The sequence below is a fragment of the Mustela erminea genome, chromosome 18 (genome assembly GCF_009829155.1).
Source record: "Mustela erminea isolate mMusErm1 chromosome 18, mMusErm1.Pri, whole genome shotgun sequence".
In the NCBI taxonomy this organism is placed as follows: domain Eukaryota; kingdom Metazoa; phylum Chordata; class Mammalia; order Carnivora; family Mustelidae; genus Mustela; species Mustela erminea.
The window spans coordinates 24,196,778-24,219,065 of record NC_045631.1 but is presented as its reverse complement, the minus strand read 5'-3'; the positions used below and the strand labels follow the sequence as shown (position 1 = coordinate 24,219,065).

Genomic DNA, 22,288 nt, shown 5'->3' with positions numbered 1-22,288 from the left:
CTCTGTGAAATGGGGACAAACCAGCACCGGCCTCGCTGGATCGTGAGGAGGTAACCCTGCAAAGTTGTGTTATGTCCTACAGAGGACGTGGCAAAGCAAAGGACATCTAACAATGCCAAATCATATTTTTTTATGTTCCAAATCAACAGGGCTTTTGTTGTTGCCAATCATCCAAAAAATAGTTGTTTCTTTCCTTCGAAAATAGAGACGCAGATGCCCTCTCTGGGCTCTGCTGCTTCTTAGCACCTGCCATCCAATCTGTAATTACCCCGTATCTTTGATTCCTCTTCTCTATCCTCGTCCCTAACAGGTAGGTGCCGCAGCGCACCGACGTTTCGTCTGGTCGACCTCTCCCGCCCAGCATTTAGAACAGAAGCGTACGCCGAGAGGCGCGCAACACGGTGTCGGCGCGCGCCCGGGGAGGCAGGGGAAGGCGGCTGCGGGCGCCGGGTGCCGGGCAAGGCCGGCCAGGAGCTGGGCGCTAGGGGACACCGGCTGGAAAAGGCGGGGGGCGTGGCGTGGCTCGTGCCTGCGCGCGGCTCCGCCCCAGCCGCCCTATCGTCACGCGACCAGCAGATGGCGCTGCAGGCCAGTCCTTGGCGCCCGGAAGGCGGAAGCGCGGCGGGGCGGAGGCGCAGAGAATCGGCGGGGGCTGCCCCCTCCTCACCGCCCCCTGCGGCACCTCGGGAAAGAGGCGCCACGGGGCGTGAGGAGAGAGCCTGGCGGATGCCCCCAGGACAAGCATCCCCGAGCGCGGCGCCCCCGGGGCCCCCAGGGAACATGGGCGTGCTCAGGGCCGGGCTGTGCCCGGGCCTCACCCAGGACACGGTCGGGCAACTGAGGACCCGCGGGATCAGGACAGGTGACCGCGTGCGCGCCACCCAGCTGGGCCCCGCGCGGACGGGGCGTGTCCCGCACCGGCTGACTCGGGAGGGGCCGTCCCCTCCGCGCTCTGTCCCGCACTTCGAGGGAGAGGCGGGAAGGCGGGAGGAGGGCCATCCGAGCCCCCCGGGGAGGGCAGAACCCCTACCCAGGTGCTGGGCGCCTCGCCGGACCCCGCGTCTCTGTGCTGTTACCGAGGCCGCCTGGGACGTCCTGTCCCGAGGTAGAACCGTCACTCCGCTGTAGGTAGCCAATAAGCCAAGTGTGGAAAGCGCGGGCCTCCCTTCCTACCAGTCAGCCGCTTGGGTCTTGTTTTCAGTGGTGGACCTGGTTTCCGCAGACCTAGAAGACGTAGCCCAGAAATGTGCCTTGTCTTACAAGGTGAGCTGCCCATCTCCGCGCTCCAAAGCTGGGTGAGTCCAGATGCTCACCCCCCCTCCCCCGGAGCCAAAGGAACCAAGGGTTCCCCTAGGTTGATAAGTAAGGTGGGGGAGCGTATGAGACCCTGGGATGCCCCCTCCTCTGGCCGGCCGTTGCTGAGAAGCATCCCCGACCCAACCCTGAGTTGCCCCTGCCCCTTCCGCAGGCCCTGGTTGCCCTGAGAAGGGTATTGCTGGCCCAATTCTCAGCCTTCCCCTGCAATGGCGCTGATCTGTACGAGGAACTGAAGACTTCCACTGCCATCCTGTCCACTGGCATCCAAAGGTTTGTATGTGTACTTGGACAGGAAGGTGAGAGGCTGGAGGACAGGACTGCCTCCACTGTGGCCGCCTGTGCCTGAATCTAGAGAGAGCAGGGTTTTCAAGCAGTGGTGGGGGCAGCATGGACCAATGGTCAGGACTTCTGAGTTCTCTTACCCTATAACAGCATTTCTCGACTTCACACTCCTCTAATATTTTGGGATTTGTAATTACTTGGTTGGGGTGAGGGTAAGGGGGTCTGTCCTGTGCATTATAGGGTTTATGGCCACATCCCTGGCCCGTGTTGACTATAAGACATCAGTTGTACCTGTCTTCTCCCCATGTTGTGTCAACCAAAAACATCTTCAGGTGTTGCCAGATGAACCCAAGCAAAGTTGCTTTGATGGAGAACCACTATTCTATAACACAAGATGTCAGTATTTCATTATTATTCAAGAGATCAGAACAACTCTGGTCTGGCCCTGCCTCCCACTTCACTTAAGGACAGGGCAGGAGAACGTGGCAGGACTGATAACACACGGAGTGCCTCCTGGGTACCGGCCACAGACATTAAGTTATATAATCTCCTCAGTGACCCTGCGTGTTAGTGATTATTAACCAAACTTGAGTTTAGCCCAAGAGGTTGGAGGGGCGAGGAGTGCGTGGGGGAGCAGCCCTGGGACACTCAGTCAGAACTGGGTGCATTCCCCACACTTGGGAGCAGGAGGGGCCAAGAGAGTTTTCATGGGGGAGGACTTCGATTCTGCTGTGTTGTTGGGAGAGAGAAAGCATTGGAAGACAACAGCCAGTTTCCCGCCAAGGGAGTCTGACCTCTTTCCCAGCCTGTGTGTGCGGAAGTTGATGAGGAACTCTGCCACGAGCAAGGTCCCTGGATTGGTTTGGCCCTTGCTGTTCCCCTGACACGCTCTCCTGGCAAGGTTCACGCAGCATGGGGCTTGCTTCTCCGGGGTGGGGGGCTGGGTCTTACCCCATCAAGCATACCCTATGTCTACTAGGTGCCACATATGTGCACATGATGGGTGTACGAGTCTGGCACAGTTCCTGAGCTTCATGAGCGTGGGGTCTAGCGGGTAGAAAGAAGAGCAGGTGAAGGGCGCCTGGGTGGCTCAGTGGGTTAAGCCTCTGCTTTCGGCTCAGGTCATGGTCTCAGGGTCCTGGGATCAAGCCCCGCATGGGGCTCTTTGTTGGCAGGGAGCCTGCTTCCCCCTCTCTCTTCCTGCCTCTCTGCCTACTTGTGATCTCTCTTTCTGTCATGTAAGTAAATAAAATCTTAAAAAAAAAAAAAAAAAAGAGCAGGTGAGCAGGAGAGGGGTGGAAGCGTGTGTGGTGGCAGCAGAAGGAGGGACTGATAAACCGGAAGCAGACCTGTCCCGGGGGCTTGGCGAGCTTATGAAAACTGACATAGGCAGAGGAAGCACTTAGGGCAGTCCAGGGGTAAATGGACAGCATTGCGGCCACAGTGGGTCAATGCAAGGGAAATCAGAGTGGTTCCAGAAAGCTCTGTGGGGGAGGCAGGCCCTCTCCGAGCGCCTACGAAGAACCTGGCCCTGAGCTCGCGCTTCGCAGCACATGATTTCATTTTTTTTTCCTCCACCGCCACCGATGAGCGAGTTACAGTCAGACTCAGCAATTGGTAAGATGAGGAAACTGAGGCTCAGGTTAAGTGCTTGCTTAATTTCTCTTGGCTAGTAAGTGGGAGGCCAGGCGCTTGGGGTTATATGTGTCATGCTCCCGACTCTGCCTCGCCTGCCCTGTTGCCCCTCTCCTAGTGGGAGGCCGGAATGCGCAGGGAGCTGTCGGCACAGGGCAGAGGTGTGCAGGGCGGACTGGACGGGGGAGGCCTGCGGGGGAGATGGCAGTACTGGGGGCTGAGAGTCCGACCCAGGGCAGGTAACATGCAGGAGAGGTGTGGAAGAGGTGTGGAAGGCCTTACTAGCTGGTGGGACGTAGGTGTGAAGAGTCAGATGAGGCTCTAGGTTTCCAGCCAGGCGCTCAGTGTTCCGTGGACACTGGACAGATGTAACTTTTTTGAAAGTTAGGTAGGGAGTTACATAGACATTTGAGGAATACTTCATTCACTCAAAGTAAACGAGCTTTTTTGTAGTGGGCCATCTCAGAGCCTGGTGTGCACTGTGAGTCTTTACAGGGACCCTAGAGCATGAAGTGTACCTTGCAGGAAGTTGTATCGACGGGTGGAGAGAAGTGGTTCTGTGAGGGCTTGAGCTATGTCTCGTTCATCTCCGTATCTCCCTCATTTTATTTACTTATTTTTTTAAACGCCTGCCTGCCTGCCTGCCTGCCTTCTTCCTTCCTTCCTTCCTTCTTTCCTTCTTCTTTCTTTCTTTTAGATTTTATTTATTTATTTGACACAGAGAGAGAGAGTGAGCACAAGCAGGGAGAGCTGCAGACGGAGAGAAGGGGAGAAGCAGGCTTCCGCACTGAGCAAGGAGCCCGACGTAGGGCTCCATCCCGGGACCCTGGGATCTTGACATGAGGCAAAGGCAGATGCTCAACCAGTTGAGAAACCCAGGCGCTCCTGTATCTCCCTCATTTTAGAGGAAGGCCTTCAGGAAATAGGGAGTATTTAGGCTATGTTGGAATGAATGCCCCCCCCCCCAAAAAACCTAAAAGCCAATTCCAAAGGATCAGTCCCAGAAATCGGTTGTATTCAAAGCAGGTGGTAAGACCCGGGTATGGTTTTGCTGCACAAGGCAGGTGGGGCGGGGGGCAGGAGGGGTTATCTCTCCACTGAGTTAGAGGTGATCGATAGTGGTCCTCTGGGCAGTAGGAGAAGTACACAGGAATACAGGTGAGAAGCCGGCTGAGGGGGATTTGGGAATTCCTTCTGCAGCGTCCTCACAGTCAAGAATGAGGTCGATTTTTGTTTGGAGAGTCAACGCCAGTGGGTTAGGCCAGGCTACACATTAGAATCATCTGGGAGGTTAAGAAATATTTATGCCTGGGTCCCACCCATTCTGACTTTATTGCTCTAGGCCAGTGGTTCCCAAACTTGTCCACACAATGGAATCACTCGGGGAGGGGTGTCTGCCTGGCTCAGTCAGTAGAGTGTGTGACTCTTGATCTTGGGGCTGTGAGTTCAAGCCCCATGCTGGATGTAGAGATTACTTAAAAATAAAATCTTAGGAAAAAAAAAAATCATAGGGGCACTTGGGTGGCTCACTGCCTTGGTTAAGCATCTGCCTTCACCTCAGGTCACGATCCTGGGGTCCTGGGATTGAGTCCTGAGTCAGGCTTCCTCCTCTGAGGGAAGTCTGCTCCTCCTCCCACAAATAAATAAATGAAATCTTAAAATAAAATAAAATCTTAAAAAAAAAAGAATCATTTGGGGAATCTTTTAACATCCTCAAAGGTTATGCCTCCTACAGACCAATTAAATCACATTCTCTGGGGATGGGACACAGGGATCAGTAGTGTTTGAAGTTCCCCGTGATTCCAGTGTGCACACAGGTTTGGGAACCGCTAATACAAGCTTCTTTTTCAAAACTGCTCTTCTGATTTTAATATGCAGGCAGGATCGAGAATCATGAGTCTAGCCTAGTGGTTTTCAAATGTGGAAACGCATCCATACCACCTAGAGGCCTTGTTGAAACTCCTGCATTCTCCAGTTTCTGATGTGGGGGGCATGGGAGGTGGGTGAGAGTTTGCATTTCATGCCAGTTCCTAGTGCTGCTGCTGCTGGTCTGGGGAACCACACCAGGAGAACCCCTGTTGTGCTGGAGCTAGGGATTGTCTGATCCCAAGGGGAGAACCCATAGCCCTCGAGTGGTGACAGGAACGATTTGACTGGCAGGGACCTGTGCTGAGAATCATGGGTCCTCGGAATTGGAATCAATTCCCAAGGTGCTGCTTGGCACAGAAGGGTCTTGGGAGGTCTTCAAGAACCGTTTAGGGTACTAGACCCCATGAAGCTGTTTGCAGGGCTGGAGAAGGGATGCATGAGGCCAGGACGCAGAGCTGTTGGTAATGGGGTGTGGTTTAGGGGAAGCCGCTTCAGCCCACATTTGGGTGGGGAGTGCAATGTGGTTAGTGGCCCGTTTCTTTTGTGATGGTTGGAGGACAGAACATGGATTTGGAATTGGCTGTGTCTTGTCTTTACCCAAAGGCTTCCACGGCCAGAATGTCGACAATATAGGAACCAAATAACTAAATACTACTGTTCTACCACTTGTTTCTCTAGGAACATTTATTGTGTCTCCCCTGTGTTTCTAGCATTGGGCCAATGTCCTTGCCCCTGGGTGCTCTGGGCCAAATGTGTAGAGAGACAAAAACAAGCACATAGAAAATAATCACCAACCTCCAGAACGGAGTGAATTCAGTACGGCCGCAGGATACAAGATCAGCACATAAAAATCAATTGCATTTCTATATACTCAAAACAAACTTGTGGAAATGGAAATTAAAACATAATACCATTTACAGTTGCTCTGAAGAAAATGAAGTACTTAGGTCTAAATCTAACAGAGCAGGTATAGGAGCTGTGTGCTGAAAATTAAAACTTGCTGATGAAAGAAATCAAAGACGACCCAAATAAATGGAGAGACAAACTGTATTCATGGATTGAAAGACTCAGCATAGTAAAGATGTCAGTTCTCCCCAAATTGCCCTATAAATGTAATGTAGTACCTACCAAAGTCCCAGCAGACTTTTTTTTTTTTTTTTTTGGTGAATGTAAGGTTTATCCTAATAATTACATGGAAAAAAGCCAATGACCTTGAATTGCTAAAACATTTTTGAAAAAGAATAAAGTTGGAGGACTCAGTCTGCCAAACGTTCTTACTATAAAGAAGTAATCAAGATAGATATGATATCGGCCAAGTGAAAGAGAAATAAATCAGCAGAGTCACATAAAGAACCTAGCAATAGACCTACAAATACGTCCAACTGAATTTTTTTTTAAGATCTTAAGTAATCTTAAAAAGAAAAATAAAAAGATCTTAATCTTTATACCTAATGTGGGGCTCAAACTCACAACCCTGAGATCAAGTTACATGCTCCTCAAGTAGAGCCAGGCAGGCACCCTAAAACTGTCAAGCTTTTAGAATAAAAGGAAGAAAATCTTTGAGAACTAGGGCTAAGTGAAGGGTTCTTAGACTTGACACCAAAGTGTCATTAATATAGATAAAATTTTTAATCAAAAAATAAAATTAAGGATGAATTCAGAATTAAAACTTTTGCTCTGCAAAAGAGAAAAAGACAAGCTGTAGAGTGGGGAAAATATTTGCAAGCCACAAAGGACTTCCATCTAGAATATAGAATTCTTAAGGGGCACCTGGGTGGCTCAGTTGATTAAGCATCTGCCTTCGGCTCAGGTCATGATCCCAGGGTCCTGGGATTGAGCCCTACGTCAGGCTCCCTGCTCAGTGCAGAACGTGCTTATCCCTCTCGCACTTCCCTTGCTTATGTTCCCTCTCTCCCTATCTCTCTGTCAGATAAATAAGTAAAATCTCATGGGTTGCCTAGGTGGCTCAGTCGTTAAGTGTTGTCCTTCTGCTCAGGTCATGATGGGATGGAGCCCTGCATCAGGCTCCCTGTTCATCGGGAAGCCTGCTGCTGCTTCTCCCACTCCGCCTGCTTGTGTTCCTGCTCTATGTCTCTCTCTGTCAAATAAATAAATCTTTATAAATAAATAAAATCTCAAAAATAAAGTGAATAAATAAAATCTTTTTTTAAAAAGCATGAGATGGGGCACCTGGGTGGCTCAGTGGGTTAAGCCTCTGCCTTTGGCTCAGGTCATGGTCTCAGGGTCATGGGATCTAGTCCCGCATCAGGCTCTCTGCTCATCAGGTGGCCTGCTTGCCTTCCTCTCTCCCTGCCTGCCTCTCTGCCTACTTGTGATCTGTCTCTTTGTCAAATAAATAAAATCTTAAAAAAAAAAAAAAAAAGCATGAGATATATTACTACATACCTACCAGAACAGACACACCAAAAAATGGTGACAAGACTAAATGGTGGTAAGGATGTGGAGAAACTGGATTACTCATTCATTGCTAGTGGGATAGTAACATGGCATAGCCACTCAGGGAAGTAGTTCATAGTTTCTTATAAAATTAACATGTGCTGCAGCCATCAAAAAAAAATGGCATCTTGCCATTTGCAGTGATGTGAATGGAACTGGAGGATGTTATGCTAAGAGAAATAAGTCAATCAGGGAAAGACAATTATATGATCTCACTGATATGTGAAATTTAAGAAACCAGGCAGAGGATCATAGGGGAGGAGAGGAAGAAATAAGACAAGATGAAACCAGACAGGGAGACAAACCATGAGAGACTCTTAGTCATAGGAAACGAACTGAGGGTTGCTGGAGGAGGGTGGGGAAGGGAATGGGGTAACAGGGTGATGGACATCGAGGAGGGTATGTGTTGTAATGAACACTGGGTATTATATACAACTGATGAATCACAGACCTGTACCCCTGAGACAAGTATTACATTACATGTTAATTAATTGAATTTAAATTTAAAAAAAAGAAATGAAAATTAACATGTGCTTACTGTACAACCCAACAGTTGTGTTTTTTGTTTTTTTAGTTTTTAGAGATGGGGAGAGGCGCACAGGGAAAGAATCTTTTTTTGTTGTTTTTAAGATTTTATTTATCCATTTGACACAGAGAAAGACAGCACAAGCCAGGAGACTGGCAGAGGGAGAGGGAGAAGCAGGCTCCCCACAGAGCAGGGAGCCCTATGTGGGGCTAAATACCAGGGCCCCAAGATCATGACCTGAGCTGAAGGCAGATGCTTAACCGACCTAGCCACCCAGGAACCCAGGGAGAGAGAATCTTAAGCAGATTCTGTACCCAACGTGGAGCCCTATGCTGGGCTTAGTCTGACAAACATGAGGTCATGACCTGAGCCAAAATCAAGAGTTGGACACTTAATTGACTGAACCACCCAGACACCCCTTAAATATTTTATTTTTTTTTTCTTTTTTTTTTTTTAAAGATTTTACTTATTTATTTGACAGAGAGAGATCACACGTAGGCAGAGAGAGAGGAGGAAGCAGGCTCCCTGCTGAGCAGAGAGCCCGATGCGGGACTCGATCCCAGGACCCTGAGATCATGACCTGAGCCGAAGGCAGCGGCTTAACCCACTGAGCCACCCAGGCGCCCAAATATTTTATTTTTATGTAATCTCTACACCCAACATGGGGTTCAGACTTCCAACCCTGAGATCGAGAGACCCAGGCCCCAGTGACTGAGCCAGCCAGGTGCCCCCTGGCAGTTGTATTCTTAGACATTTATTTATTTATTTAAAAGATTTTTTTTTTTTTTAAAGATTTTATTTATTTATTTGACAGACAGAGATCACAAGTAGGCAGAGAGGCAGGCAGAGGAAGAGGAAGGGAAGCATGCTCCCTGCTGAGCAGAGAGCCCGATTTAGGGCTCGATCCCAGGACCCTGAGACCATGACCTGAGCCGAAGTCAGAGGCTTAACCCACTCAGCCACTCAGGCGCCCCTTAGGCATTTATTCCAGAGAAATAAAAAGAAGTTTACACAAAAACCTGTACACAAATGATCATAGCCATTTGATTCACAATTGCCCCAACCTGGAAGCAGCCTAAACAGACTTCTGTGAGTGAATGGTTAAATAAACTTGGTGTGTCTGTACCATGGGCTGCTTCTCAGCAATAAAAAACAACAGCTAGGGATACAGCAACTTGGACAGATCTCAAGATGCTGAGCGAAAGAAGCCAGCCACAACGGCTACATGCAGTGTGGTTCTATGCACGTAACATTCTTGAAATAACATCATGACAGAGGTAGAGAACAGATGGGTGGTTGCCAGGGACTCAGGGTGGGATGGGGGGGTGGCTATAGCAGGGTGGGCAGGGGAGACATGTAGTGATGGAAATACTCTGTTTGCATGAACATACATGTGTGATAAGATTGCATAGAACTGGGGTGCCTGCGTGGCTCAGTTGGTTAAGCCTCTGCCTTTGGCTTAGGTCATGATCTCAGGGTCCTGGGATCGAGCCCCGGTTCCCCCGCCTCTCTGCCTACTTGTGATCTCTCTGTGTCAAATAAATAAATAAAATCTTAAAAAAAGAAAAAGATTGCTTAGAACCGTACACATACACACATACATGGAACACGGGAAGTCTGGATAAGCTCTGTTGATTGCACTGTGGTTGGCTTGCGATGTTGTGCAGTACAAGAGGTCACCATTAAGGAAAGGGAGGGGAAGGGTACATGAGACCTCCCTGTACAATCTTTTTTTTTTTTTTGGCGACTTCCTATGAATGTATAATTATTTCAAAATTTAAAAAATGACAGGGGCACCTGGGTGGCTCAGTAGGTTAAGTGTCTGCCTTTGCCTTGGGTCATGATTCCACGGTCCTGGGATTGAGCCCCCACAGTGGGCTCCCGGCTCTTTGGGTGTCTGCTTCTGTCCACACTCCACCCCCCAACTCCATCTCTCGCTATCTCTTTTTCTCTTTCAAATAAGTAAAGATCTTTAATAAGTAAATATCATAACAAATAAATAATGACAAATTATGAGAAATGCTATCAAGGAAACCTGTAAGGGATTAAGATCCAGAATGGAAAGAGGACCCTTTGCTGGGATGGCAGAGACCTCTGTGGAGAGCAGAGTGATCTTCGGGCTGAGAGCGAATGCATGAGGAGGGGCCCAAGGCAGAGCTTGTACCTGTGCCCTCTTTCCCTAGGGATGTTCAGACCATCTCTGGACAGAACCCAGGCTTGGGAAGCAACATCTTGCTTTTCCTTCTTGCTTCCTATTCCCCTCTGTTCCCTCCAGTCTGCTGGGTTGATTCTATTCCTTCTCTTTCACCAGCCTGGACAAACTGCTTGATGCTGGTCTCTACACTGGAGAAGTGACTGAGATTGTAGGAGGCCCAGGTAGTGGCAAAACCCAGGTACGTGGGCAGCCAGCAGCCGGGAGGACGTGGGGACGGGGGAGGTGGGAAGGTGGGTGCATGGCTCCGGACCCCTGGGGGAGCTTCTGCCAATGTACTTGTGATTCAGAGAGAAGATAGGTGGTGAGGAGTGGGGCTTGAACTTGAGCTTGGCCCATTCACGTCAGTGGGATCTGGACAGGATTTGGTGGGGGGAAATCCCATTCTGGGCCCTCTTTGGGGACTCACGTTCTCCCAATGCCTCATCTCTTCAGGTGTGTCTTCGTGTGGCTGCAAATGTGGCCTACAGTCTGCAGCAGAATGTTCTGTACGTTGATTCCAACGGAGGACTGACAGCCTCCCGACTCCTCCAGCTACTTCAGGCTAGAACCCCAGACGAGGAGGAGCAGGTGAGGGCAAGAGGTTTGAGTTTCTTCAAGGTTCCGATACAGAAAGACCTCATTATCCCTTATGTTGCCTGAATTTTGGGCATTTGGACGAACAGTCATTTCTGGCTTTGAAACCGTGCTGTTCTATTCATTCTTCCTGTATTCTTCAAGTGTCCTGTTAGGACATTATCCCAGCATTGATGGTCCCCACACCGATCTTCCAAGTGACCCAGCTCCTTGCACACCCTAATTCAGGGCTGGCAAGCACATAGCATCTGTGTTTCCTTCCCATTTCTTGCATGGCAGACATTCCTAACCAGACCTGCCATACCTTGAGCCTGAACTCTGACTTGGCTTTACAGTGCGGCACCCAGGCAACCACCACCATGAGAACCGGCCCAGGAGACAAAGCCCATTTGCTAGCTTGGACTGGAGTCCTTATGTCTAGGTTTCTTGTTCAGCTTTAAAATCCCTCTTTATCGGGGTGCCTAGGTGGCTCAGTGGGTTAAGCCACTGCCTTCGACTCAGATCATGATCTCAGGGTCCTGGGATCGAGTCCCGTATTGGGCTCTCTGCTCAGCAGGGAGCCTGCTTCCTCCTCTCTCTCTGCCTGCCTCTCTGCCTGCTTGTCATCTCTCTCTGTCAAATAAATAAAATCTCTTAAAAAAAATTTTATATAAAAAAAATCCCTCTTTATCTTGCTTGAGCCCCTGCTTCCTCTTATTCAAAGCCCCTTCTTCACCTTGCCACACCCTTAGGCAGGAGCCCTCCAGAAGATCCAGGTGGTGCGTGCGTTTGACGTCTTCCAGATGTTGGCTGTGCTGCAGGACTTCCGAGGCACCGTGTCCCAGCAGGTGAGCCTGTTGTTCTGCCCCTCCCTGCTTCACCTAGCTTGCGGGAGGCTGTCTGCCAGGGGCAGGTGGCCTAGGACAGACTGGCAAAGCAGATTGTGCCATCTGGTGACTCCAGCTGTGCCTGCCACTGCCAGGGTGGGATTCCCGTGTGCTTAATCCATTCCTGAGTGCCTCACTGTTTTCCTGCCCATCCCCACTGAACAGTAAGACCCTTGATGCCAGGATCAAGTCATATTCATTTCCGCATTCATCCTCCCTGGATCAGCAAGGATTACTTTCAGCTGCAAGTAAGAGAGGCTGTGTGACAGGCACTTGAACCTTGAGGACATTTAATTACCTGATACCACGGAACTGGAGTGGGCAAGTCCGTGGATTCAGGGCTCTAGGCTGGTATGTCTGATTCTCTTGCTCTTCCCCCTCATAACTGCTAAATGGCTGCTATAGCTGGAGGCATCATGTCTTCCCACATCAACACCCATATTCGGGGCAGTAATAGATGCCCTCTTTTTCTGCCTTCTTCTGTTTTATCAGGAAAGAAAAATTTTTCTCCAGAACCCACTAGTAGACTTAGCCTTACGTCTTGTTGGCCAAAATGAAGTTTTGTGTGTATCTTAGACTAGGGGTTGGGCCCACCTTCTATGATGTCAGATTTTTTTTTTTTTTAAGATTTTATTTATTTGGGTGGGAGGTTGGGGTACCAGGTGGTGGGTATTATAGAGGGCACGGATTGCATGGAGCACGGGGTGTGGTGCAAAAATAATGAATACTGTTATGCTGGAAATAAAAAAAAAAAAAAATTCATCATGAAAAAAAAAAAAAAAAAGATTTTATTTATTTATTTGACAGAGAGAGATCACAGTAGGAGAGAGGAAGGGAAGAGCCACCCAGGCGCCCTATGATGTCAGATTTCTGCCCTCTACCTGAACACATCCAGAATCCTGTTAACAAGGAAGAGGGGCTTAGAGTAGCATTTGGGTTGGTACCACCTTATACCTGCTGGTTGCCTAGACAGGATTTGGTGCACTGATTTATAGGCTGTTAGATTTAGAAAGACATCTTGGAGGGGCGCCTAGGTGGCTCAGTGGGTTAGAGCCTCTCTGCCTTCAGCTCGGGTCGTGATCTCAGGGTCCTGGGATTGAGCCCTGCATCGGGCTCTCTGCTCAGCGGGGAGCCTGCTTCCCTTCCCCTCTCTCTGCCTGCCTCTCTGCCTACTTTTGTGATCTCTGTCTTTCAAATAAATAAATAAAAATTTAAAAAAAAAGGAAAGAAAAGAAAAGAAAGACGTTTTAGAATAGTTCAATTCATGTTAAACTTTCTCTGACCCCAAAGGGTCACATGTTCTATGGGCATACCTGGGATGGTATGTAAAGTAATGATTTTTACAAACTTTGGAACACTTAATAGTTGAACAGAAACTTGCCGTAGGAGCAGTAGCTTATTATGACCCATGTGTGTTGAGACATGAAGTCAAGTAGCCCTGATCTAATCCAACTCTCTCATTTCTGGGGATGAGGAGAATGAGGACCAGAGAAGTTTAGTAAGTTGCTCAAAGTCACTGCAAAATTAGGATAAGAACCAAATCTCTCAACTCCCAGGTCAAATGACTTGTGTTTTTTTTTTTTTTTTTACTGGAAGACCATTAGGATAGTATATATTCTATTATTGCGTAACAAGTTATCACAAACATAATGACTTAACACACTTATTACCTCATAGTTTCCATGGGTCATGAGTCTGGGCATGGCTTAGCTGGGGCTTCTGCTTAGGATCTCAATAGTCTGTAATCAAGATGGCAACCAGGCTATGTTCTTTTAAAAAAAAAAAAATTTTTTTTTTAAGATTTTATTTAGTTATTTAACAGAGAGCCACAGCGAGAAAGGGAACAGAAATGGGAGAGGGAGAAGCAGACTTCCCGCCAAGCAGGGAGCCCAATGGCGGGGCTCGATCCCAGGACCCTGGGATTATGACCTGAGCCAAAGGCAGATGCTCAATGGGTGAGGAACCCAGGTGCCCCTTCTTAAAAGATTTTTAAAAATATTTTATTTATTTATTTGAGAGAGAGCAAGAGTGTGAGCAGAGGGGTGGGGTAGAGAGAGAGGGAGAAGCAGACTCCCTGCTAAGCAGGGATCCCAATGCAGGACTTGATTCTAGGACCCCAGGATCATGACCTGAGCTGAAGGGACATGCTTAACTGACTGAGCCACATTGGTACCCTGGACTGTGCTCTTATCTGAAGACACAACTGGGGAAGAATCCGCATACCAGTTCACTGGAGTTGTCACTAGGACTCATTTCTAGTGGGTTCAGTGTCTTGCTGGCAGTTGTCCAGGCTCCCACTGTTCTCTGCCCTGTGGCCCTTTCCATAGGCAGTTCACAGCATGCCCACTTGCTTCACCAAAACAGCACAAGAATGAGAGCAAGGGGCGCGTGGGTGACCCAGTCGGTTAAGTCTCTGACTTCAGCTCAGGTCGTGATCTCAGGGTCCTGGGATCGAGCCCCTCATTGGGCTCTGTGCTCCTTGGGGAGTCTGTTTCTCCCACTCCCTTTGCTCCTCCCCTCACTTATGCTCCCACTCTCTTTCCTTCTCCCTCAAATAACTTAGATTAAAAAATAAGTGAGAGCAAAATGGAACATGTAGTTTCATGTTACATAATGTAATCTTGGGAGCAATATCCTTTGCCATGATGCATAGACTCATCAAGACAGTCCAGCACCTCTGACACTGTATTAGTCAGAAGCCAACCACAGGACTCGCCCGCAGGTGGAGGAGGGGATTACACAAGGGCTCAAACACCTGGAGGTGGAGGTCAAGGGGCCACTTTAGGGTCTGTCCTCCACGGATGACCTGATAGCTCCATAGTTACCAGCAGTGAAAGGCTAGCTGTCCGCATTTTAGCCAGAGATTTTAACCTGCTCTCCCAGACTGAGGAAGAGCTAAGCTGATTTCAGTTTTCGCTTCTCTTCCTTTCGGCCGTCCTCTCCTAGACGAACGGGTGGTTGAGAGTCAGTAACTGGACGATGAAGGAAAACGTGCAAAAGACCAGATAATGCTGAATATCCAAGATCTGGCCAGTATGAAGTGAAAAGAAAGTTGTGGAAACAGAAACAGCAAATTACTTGGGTAATAAAAGAGTAAGGGAGATTAGGTACAAGAAACTAGGACGATGCTTATGCGTGTGTGGAGAAAAAGATGGTGGATTTAACAGCTGGCTGTCTATATAATCTGTATTTGGAACTGCTTGAAATGCAGAAGATGAGGCCCTAGAGGCATGATCTAGAAGGAGACTGAAGTAAAGAGAAGACTAACCCCTTCAGCACAGAAAGTTGGAAATTTAGGGAAATAAGCAGAAGAGGGAGAGGAGGAGCCTGGCAAGATGATGGTGGGGGAGGCTGGCCATGAGAGAGATGGCTGCTAAGCAAATTCAGGACTGAGGGTGCCTGGGTGGCTCAGTTGGTTAAGTATCCCACTCCTTTTTGTTGTTGTTGTTGTTTTAAGATTTATTTATTTGTGAGAGAGAGTGTGCAAGAGAGAACAATTGGGGGGAGCGGTGGGGGAGAGAGAGAGAGACAGAGGATCCCAGAGCATCTCCACTGAGCAGGGAGTCCAATGTGGGGCTAGATCCCAGGACCCCCAGATCATGACCTGAGCTGAAATCAAGAGCCGGCTGTTTAACAACTGAGTTACCAAGCACCCCAAATGTCCCACTCTTGATCTCACCTCAGGTCTTGATCTCAGGGTCCTGAGTTCAAGCCCCGCATTTGGCTCCACTCTAGGTGTAGAGCCTGCTTTTAAAAAAATTCTTGGGGCACCTAAGTGACTCAGTTGGTTGAACATCCAACTCTTGATTTCAGCTCAGGTTGTGATCTCAGGGTTGTGGGACAGGGCCCCGCGTTGGGCTCTGCATTCAGTATGGAGTCTGCTTGTCCTTCTCCCTCTCTCTTTCTCCTTCCCCTATGCATGGGCTCACTCTCTCTCTCTAATAAATAAATAAGTAAGTAAATAGATAAATAAAATCTTTCAGGGAAAAAAAAATCTTAAAAAAATAATTCAGGGCTGGGAGCCTGGCTGTCTCCATGGGTATATTGCATGCAACTCTTGATCTTGAGGCTGTGAGTTCAAGCCCCATGTTGGGTGTAGAGATTACTTTAAAAATACCTTAAACAAAGAAAAGAAAGAAAGAAAATTCATGACTGGGGCCAGAGAACTTGGATTAGGGATTTTTCAAATTTAATTATTTTGGTGTATCTGCGATATCCTGTGATTTAAACCACCTCTGTCCAACCAAGTCTTCAGTAAAATCCATTATACCTACAAACGGAGGAGGAAAAGACCTTACTGAAATTCCATGAGGCCTGCACAGTTCTATTTGGGGTTGGAGAACTTATTTCTTGCCCGTGTCTGATAGAGGAGCAAGCTTGCTCTATAACGGACGCTCTCTAGAGGCCAACTAGTTTATGGCATCTGCTCCTCCCCAGGTGAGCAGCGCCTCAGGGACTGTGAAGGTGGTGGTTGTGGACTCAGTCACTGCGGTGGTGTCCCCACTTCTGGGAGGTCAGCAGAGGGAAGGTAAGAGGTGCGGCAGAGCCCAGGGTCCGGGACGTCATCTAGCCTCCCACCTTTGGAATCCAGTCCCCGATCAGCCCAATCCCAGGTGCCCTGCTGCCCTCGCCCTCTGCTTCTCCTTCTCCAGGTTTGGCCTTGATGATGCAGCTGGCTCGAGAGCTGAAGACCCTGGCCCGGGACCTTGGCGTGGCAGTGATGGTGAGGAAGTGCACTTGGCAGCTTGCTGGTCTTATCTCTGCTCCCTGGGCTTTGCTGAGGGGAGGGGGGACATGAATTTGATTTCTAGTTCCAGCTGTTTACTTTCCTTAAATGCCAGCTTAACCCCCAACATGGTCCTTTAGGACAGGATCTTAGCCCAACTTCCCTGGGCCATCTAGAGCCCTAGACTGTGATGAGATCAGACATAAATAGCCAAGGGGTCAGGGACAGTCTTTGTTTTCTTCTTACTCTAAGACAGGTTTATTGAGGAATAATTCACACACAGTGACTTTTTCCTCATATGAAGTTTGGCTAATGGATACTAAGGTATGCATGTTGTTACAAGGCACAATCAAGATCTAGAATATTTGGTCATCCAAAAAGGTCCCCAAGCCCCAGACAACCACTAATCCTTTTCTGTCCCAATACTTTTGCCTTTTCCAGTGCTTCATAGAAAGGAATGTTTTTGCTTTTAAGGTAAACTTTTCTGCTTACTGGACACTTTAAAAAGTCTGTATGCTTCTCATAGGGTAAAAAATAGTTAAATATAGGAGTCAAATTTGTAGTAAGTCTCCACATCCACAGAAAACATATTAATATTTTTATAAATCTCCATAGGACCTTTTTTCTGCCATATATACATATACTTTTAACCAGCTTTCCAATTAAACTGTAAGCTTGTTTAAAAAAAAAAAAAAACCTCATCTCATTCCATTTCCCTGTCTTTAAATAGATACTTTAAGAATGCCATTTTTAGCAGTGACGTATTTTATTTAATACCTGTGTTACAGGGGTCAGCAAACTTTTCTGTAAAGGGCCGGAGAGTAAACAATCAAGGCTTTGTGGCCATATGGTTTCCGTCACAGCTACTCTGCTCCACCAAGGTTGTGTGAGAACAGCCACAGACAGTCCCTAAACAGAGGGCATGGCTATGTTCCAGCCAAACTTGACTTTCAGAAATAATTTTGGGGCCACAGTTGGTGTGTCGGGAGTAGTTTGCCAACCCCTGGTGTCCCATAATGGTCTGTTTCCTGATTGTGAGCCTGTAGTTTGTTACCAGTTTTCCTCTTTTATTTTCTTAATTTTAATTTTTAAAAAGTATTTATTTGTTTATTTGATAGAGAGAGAGCGCAAGGAGCAGCAGGCAGAGGGAGAGGGAGAGGCAGGATCCTCACTGAGCTGGGTGCCTAATGTGGGACTTGAACTCTGGACCCTGGGATCATGACCTGAGCTGAAGGCAGATGCTTAACCAACTGAGTATCCAGGCACTCCTGGTTTTTCTCTATTTTAAGTAAAATTCTGGGGTGCCTGGCAGCTCAGTCGATTAAGCATTAGACTCTTGATTTCGGCTCAGGTCATGATCTTGGGGTCATGAGATTGAGCCCCACATTGGGCTCTATGCTCAGCAGGGAGTCAGCTTTAGATTCTCCCTCTACCCCTCACCCCTGCTCACACACTCGCTCTCTCTCTAAAATAAATAAATAAATGTTTAAGTAAAACTCCAGTGAACACCCTGATACCCAAATTTCTTTGCACATTTCATATTATTTTCTCAGACTCCTAAAAGTATAATTGCAGAGTCAGGGATAAACACATTTTTTAACTAATTTAATTTTTAAAAATATTTTATTTATTTGAGAGAAAGAGAACCAGATCGAGAGAGAGAGAGAGTGCACGAGGTGGGGGGTTGGGGGTGGGCAGAGGAAGAGGAAGAAGCAGACTCCTCGCTGAGCAGAGAGCCTGATGCAGGACTCAATCCCAGGACCCTCAGATCACATCCTGAGCTGAAAACAGATGCTTAACCACCTGAGCCCCTCAGGCACCCCCCAAATACATATATTTTTAAGTGTGTAGATATGATAACGCCAAATTTCCAGGAAGGTTATACTAATTTGTACACCCATAAGCAGTGTTCTTTTAGTTGTTTTTTTTTTTTTTTTTTGAAGATTTTATTTGACAGAGATCACAAGTAGGCAGAGAGGAAGGCAGAGAGAGAGGGGGAAGCAGGCTCCCCGCTGAGCAGAGAGCCCGATGCAGGGCTTGATCCTGGGACCCGGAGATCATGACCCGAGCTGAAGGCAGAGGCTTTAACCCACTGAGCCACCCAGGTGCCCCTCTTTTAGTTCTTAAGTTGAGTCCCAGGGCCTCCCTCTCCTGACTTCAGGCTGTGTAGGATCACCTGCTTTTGGCCCTAGCTTAGGCAGTGGGGACTCAGTGATGAACAAGCTGCAGCCCCCTGTCCCCGGTTGGGGGGGCCGGTGGGGAGACTGTCATCAAGAGGATGCCGTGAGGCTCCGGTTGCCCACCTATGGCTATGCTGGGCAGAGGAGAACTGACTGACCAGATTACGACCTCCCTTTCAAAGCTCCCACGACCCCCTACATACAGATGCCACAAGGGCTGGGTGGATGTAGTCTCAGAATGCCTGTCCACTGGGTTAGGGGTGTAGGAGGTGCGAGCCCACCCCTCCCTTCCTTCCAGTGAAGTGCAGACAGTGCTGCTTATTCCCAAACCCATGGCCCATGACTTTCTGCTGGAGTCAAGCCTGATGCATGGTAATTTCATAGAAAGAGTAGAGCACTAGTGAGGACCCGGGGTTCTAGTTCCAGATCCGCTGTCAGGGAACCCAGGGAAAGTCCTTTCTCTGTGCTGGGCCTCAGTTTTCCCACTTGTAGAATGAAGCAGCAGGAACAGATAACCTCTATACCAGCATGATCGATCTGGAAGTCTTTGCTGCTTTTTGCCTTAGGTAACCAACCACATGACCCGAGACAGGGACAGTGGGGATCTCAAACCTGCCCTTGGACGCTCCTGGAGCTTTGTACCCAGCACCCGGATTCTCCTGGACATTGAGGAAGGAGCAGGAGCATCGGGCAGTTGGCGCAGGGCACGTCTGACCAAATCTCCCCGTTTGGTGAGCTGGCTGCAGGGGAAAGCCAGGAATCTGGGCCCTTGAGGGTGTTTGTGTGCCCAGATGTCTCACAGAGGGATTCTTGGATGCTGAGACCCAGCAACCAAAGAGGCTGCCTGCTCCAGTTGCTTAACTCAAAAACCTACCCTTCCCTCCTGTTTTTTTCCAGCCAACAGGTTTCCAGGAGGTGGTAGACATTGGGACCTGGGGGCCTCCAGAGCAGAGCCCAGCGTCCCAGGGAGATCAGATATGACTGCTGTTGATTGGGAAAAGCCGGAGACATCAAGCGCCCCACCTCTGTGCACGCTAGCAGCTGCTGTTCACTGTCACCCAGCACTTGGGACTGTAGGAGAAGCTCTCGGGCTGGGCAGAGGAGACATCTCTATTTCCTCAGCCTCTCTTTCTGTGGCAAGAGAGGACGCTGTGTTGGAAGGACCCAGAAACTCATGCCGGTCCCAGGTTTTCTTCCTTGTTTCTATCATGTATGTTTCCATGGGAGCTGAGTTCACCCTGGCCTCTTGCCTCTGTGAAGAGACCTGCTAGAGACCAGACAAAACCCTTTGTGTCTCCATGGTGCCCGCGTTCCATTCTCATACAATGACTGAGCCCAGAAGCCTCTGCTGCTCTCTCTCTCTCTTTTTTTTTGTCTCTGTTTTTCCACCTGTAAGATGGACATCCCTTTCCCCTAGCGTTGTCTTTGAGTTATGGGTAGAAGTGACCTTGCAAAAGCAAAGCCCTTCTTTATCTATGTCCTGCCCTTAAAAATACAAACAGGAAATTCCCTGAGCCCCAGAGCCACCTGATTTCCCCCCAGAAGGGTGTTTTTCAGTTTCCCCAGTGAGGTGGCAAAGAATGGTTCTTCCTTTTTTCCCTCTTGCTGATTTGGTTTCATGCACCTGCGTACATCACCGTGACTAGGTGAGACTGGGAACTCGCGGCAGTCCCAGGGATCTAATTTAACAGGAAGGGAGAATGTGGCCCTGGTGAACCCAGCTACTTGTTTATTATGCATGGTGCCCTGTAGGGCCCCTCCACAGAATAGAGTAGCCAGAGGTGCTGAACCATGGCCTTGCCCATAAACAGACAGGAGAGAATTTGCACAGTAAATAGAGCCAGCTGGGAAAATTGATGCTGGCGTAAATAATACATGGCAAATCTAGTCCTTTATGCAGAAATTCATTGCCGGTGGCTCCAAGATGCACTATAATTACCCTTCTCTTCCTGCCAGCTGTACCACAGCCTGGTGCCCTAGTCTGTGAAATAACCCCCCTGTCTGTTAGCGGCACTGTGGCCATCCATCTGAGAGCTGCAAGCCCTGGCTGGGGTGTGGGGGAAGAGGAGGACACCAGGGAAAGAATAATAAAAGGCAAAGTAGAGAAATGATCAGAATTGTTTACTGACCACATTTTTTAGAGGAAGGTTGCCTTTCTCGGTGAGAGAGCCTGTCCTGATTAATTAGTTGTGTCTTGGCTGCGGGAAGGGGGGGTGGGTCAGAGTTCCAGGAGGAAGATAGGACATGAAGACAATGAACATAGCAGAGACAGAGGCCGGAAGCAGGGAGGATCTGAGCGAGCAGCAGACGGGCTCCAGGGTATCCGCCTGCGGGAGGACAGGGGAGGGGAGCCTACGACTGGGGTGAGGCTGGCCCTGCTGACTGCAGAAAGGACCCCAGGAGAAACAAGTCTTCATCTCTTCATTCCGTGAGGGGTTGGCGGATTTCCGCAACCACCATAGGAAACAGTAAAAGTAAGGGATAGCAGATCCCTGCCACGCCCGCCTTTTGGGCATTTTGAGCGTGGGGTGGGGGGAGGGTCTGCCCAGTCTCCCCAGCAGTCTTTTTCTGTGGAAGTTGGAGTGTTTTGCGGTTTTTCTCCACATGGCACTCAAGGAACATGTGCTCGAGGTGGAGCCCAGTTGCCGTCTCTGGCCTGGGCAGATCTACTGTGTTCCGTGTATGCAGGGAGTCAGGACCCTGCAATAATGGGGTTTCAGAGGCCTGTAAAGATCATGTGGCCATGATCACTTAGCAGAAAGGGAAACTGAGGCCCAAAGAGTTGAAGTGACAGTCCCCGTGGTGGTGTAACAGCAGCCAGCACCCAGGACTCCTGATCCTCAAGCCAGGACACTTTGGGTCTCTGGGCTGCCTTTAGTTTCCATTTGCGCAGCTCTCTTCCCACAGGGTGCTAACTCCAGCTCAGGGGGCCACGGCCATCACCCAGATGGCCTTGCTGACCATGGGAAGTTGCCCCATTCACTGCTGCTCCGGACCACCTGTGACATTCCTGCAGGACCTTGTCCCTCACAGCTTGCTTCCTCCTCGGACCTTTTTCTCAGACCAGAGCTTTCTCTTGCACTGCCTGCTGCCTCTGCACATGCCATTTGGGGTACCCTGCCCTGAGCAGTTCCCCTCAAAGGCCTCGGGCCAGGCTGGCTCTCCTTCCCAAGTGCCTCTTGCTCCCTTTGCTTATGTGTCTGCCTCAGTGTCTGGTGCACACTCATCCTGCCATCCTCCCTTCTTATGCATCAGATATGGTCTAGATAGACGTCATAACCCCTCACTACCACTCGTCTTCCTGTGCACTTACTTGTGGGCCTATGAGCTCAAGATCCATTTTTTTTTTTAAGATTTTATTTATTTATTTGACAGAGAGATCACAAGTAGGCAGAGAGGCAGGCAGAGAGAGGAGGAAGCAGGCTCCCTGCTGAGCAGAGAGCCTGATGTGGGGCTCGATCCCAGGACTCTGGGATCATGACCCGAGCCGAAGGCAGAGGCTTTAACCCACTGAGCCACCCAGGCGTCCCAAGATCCATTTTTTAAAAAAAAGATTTTATTTATTTTTTTGACAGACAGAGATCACAAGTAGGCAGAGAGGCAGGCAGAGAGAGAGGGGAAAGCCGGCTCCCTGCTGAGCAA

The 22,288-nt window shown here is 48.9% G+C and overlaps 1 protein-coding gene across 2 annotated transcripts; it reads left to right on the top strand.

The window, feature by feature from the left end:
* Positions 1–574: 574 nt before the first annotated feature.
* On the top strand, positions 575–20,754 carry RAD51D (RAD51 paralog D). Of its 2 annotated transcripts, none has more exons than XM_032321465.1 (10): positions 575–862; positions 1,202–1,263; positions 1,469–1,587; positions 10,398–10,479; positions 10,734–10,868; positions 11,606–11,701; positions 16,178–16,268; positions 16,393–16,463; positions 19,213–19,377; positions 19,544–20,754. In XM_032321465.1, the coding sequence occupies exons 1-10, from the start codon at positions 577–579 to the stop codon at positions 19,625–19,627; spliced, it is 1,191 nt and encodes a 396-aa protein (XP_032177356.1). In that variant the 5' UTR covers positions 575–576; the 3' UTR covers positions 19,628–20,754. The 2 variants fall into 2 exon arrangements, with proteins under 2 accessions (XP_032177356.1, XP_032177357.1); XM_032321466.1 differs by having other exon boundaries at positions 759–862; positions 1,202–1,295.
* The last annotated feature ends 1,534 nt before the right edge of the window (positions 20,755–22,288 follow it).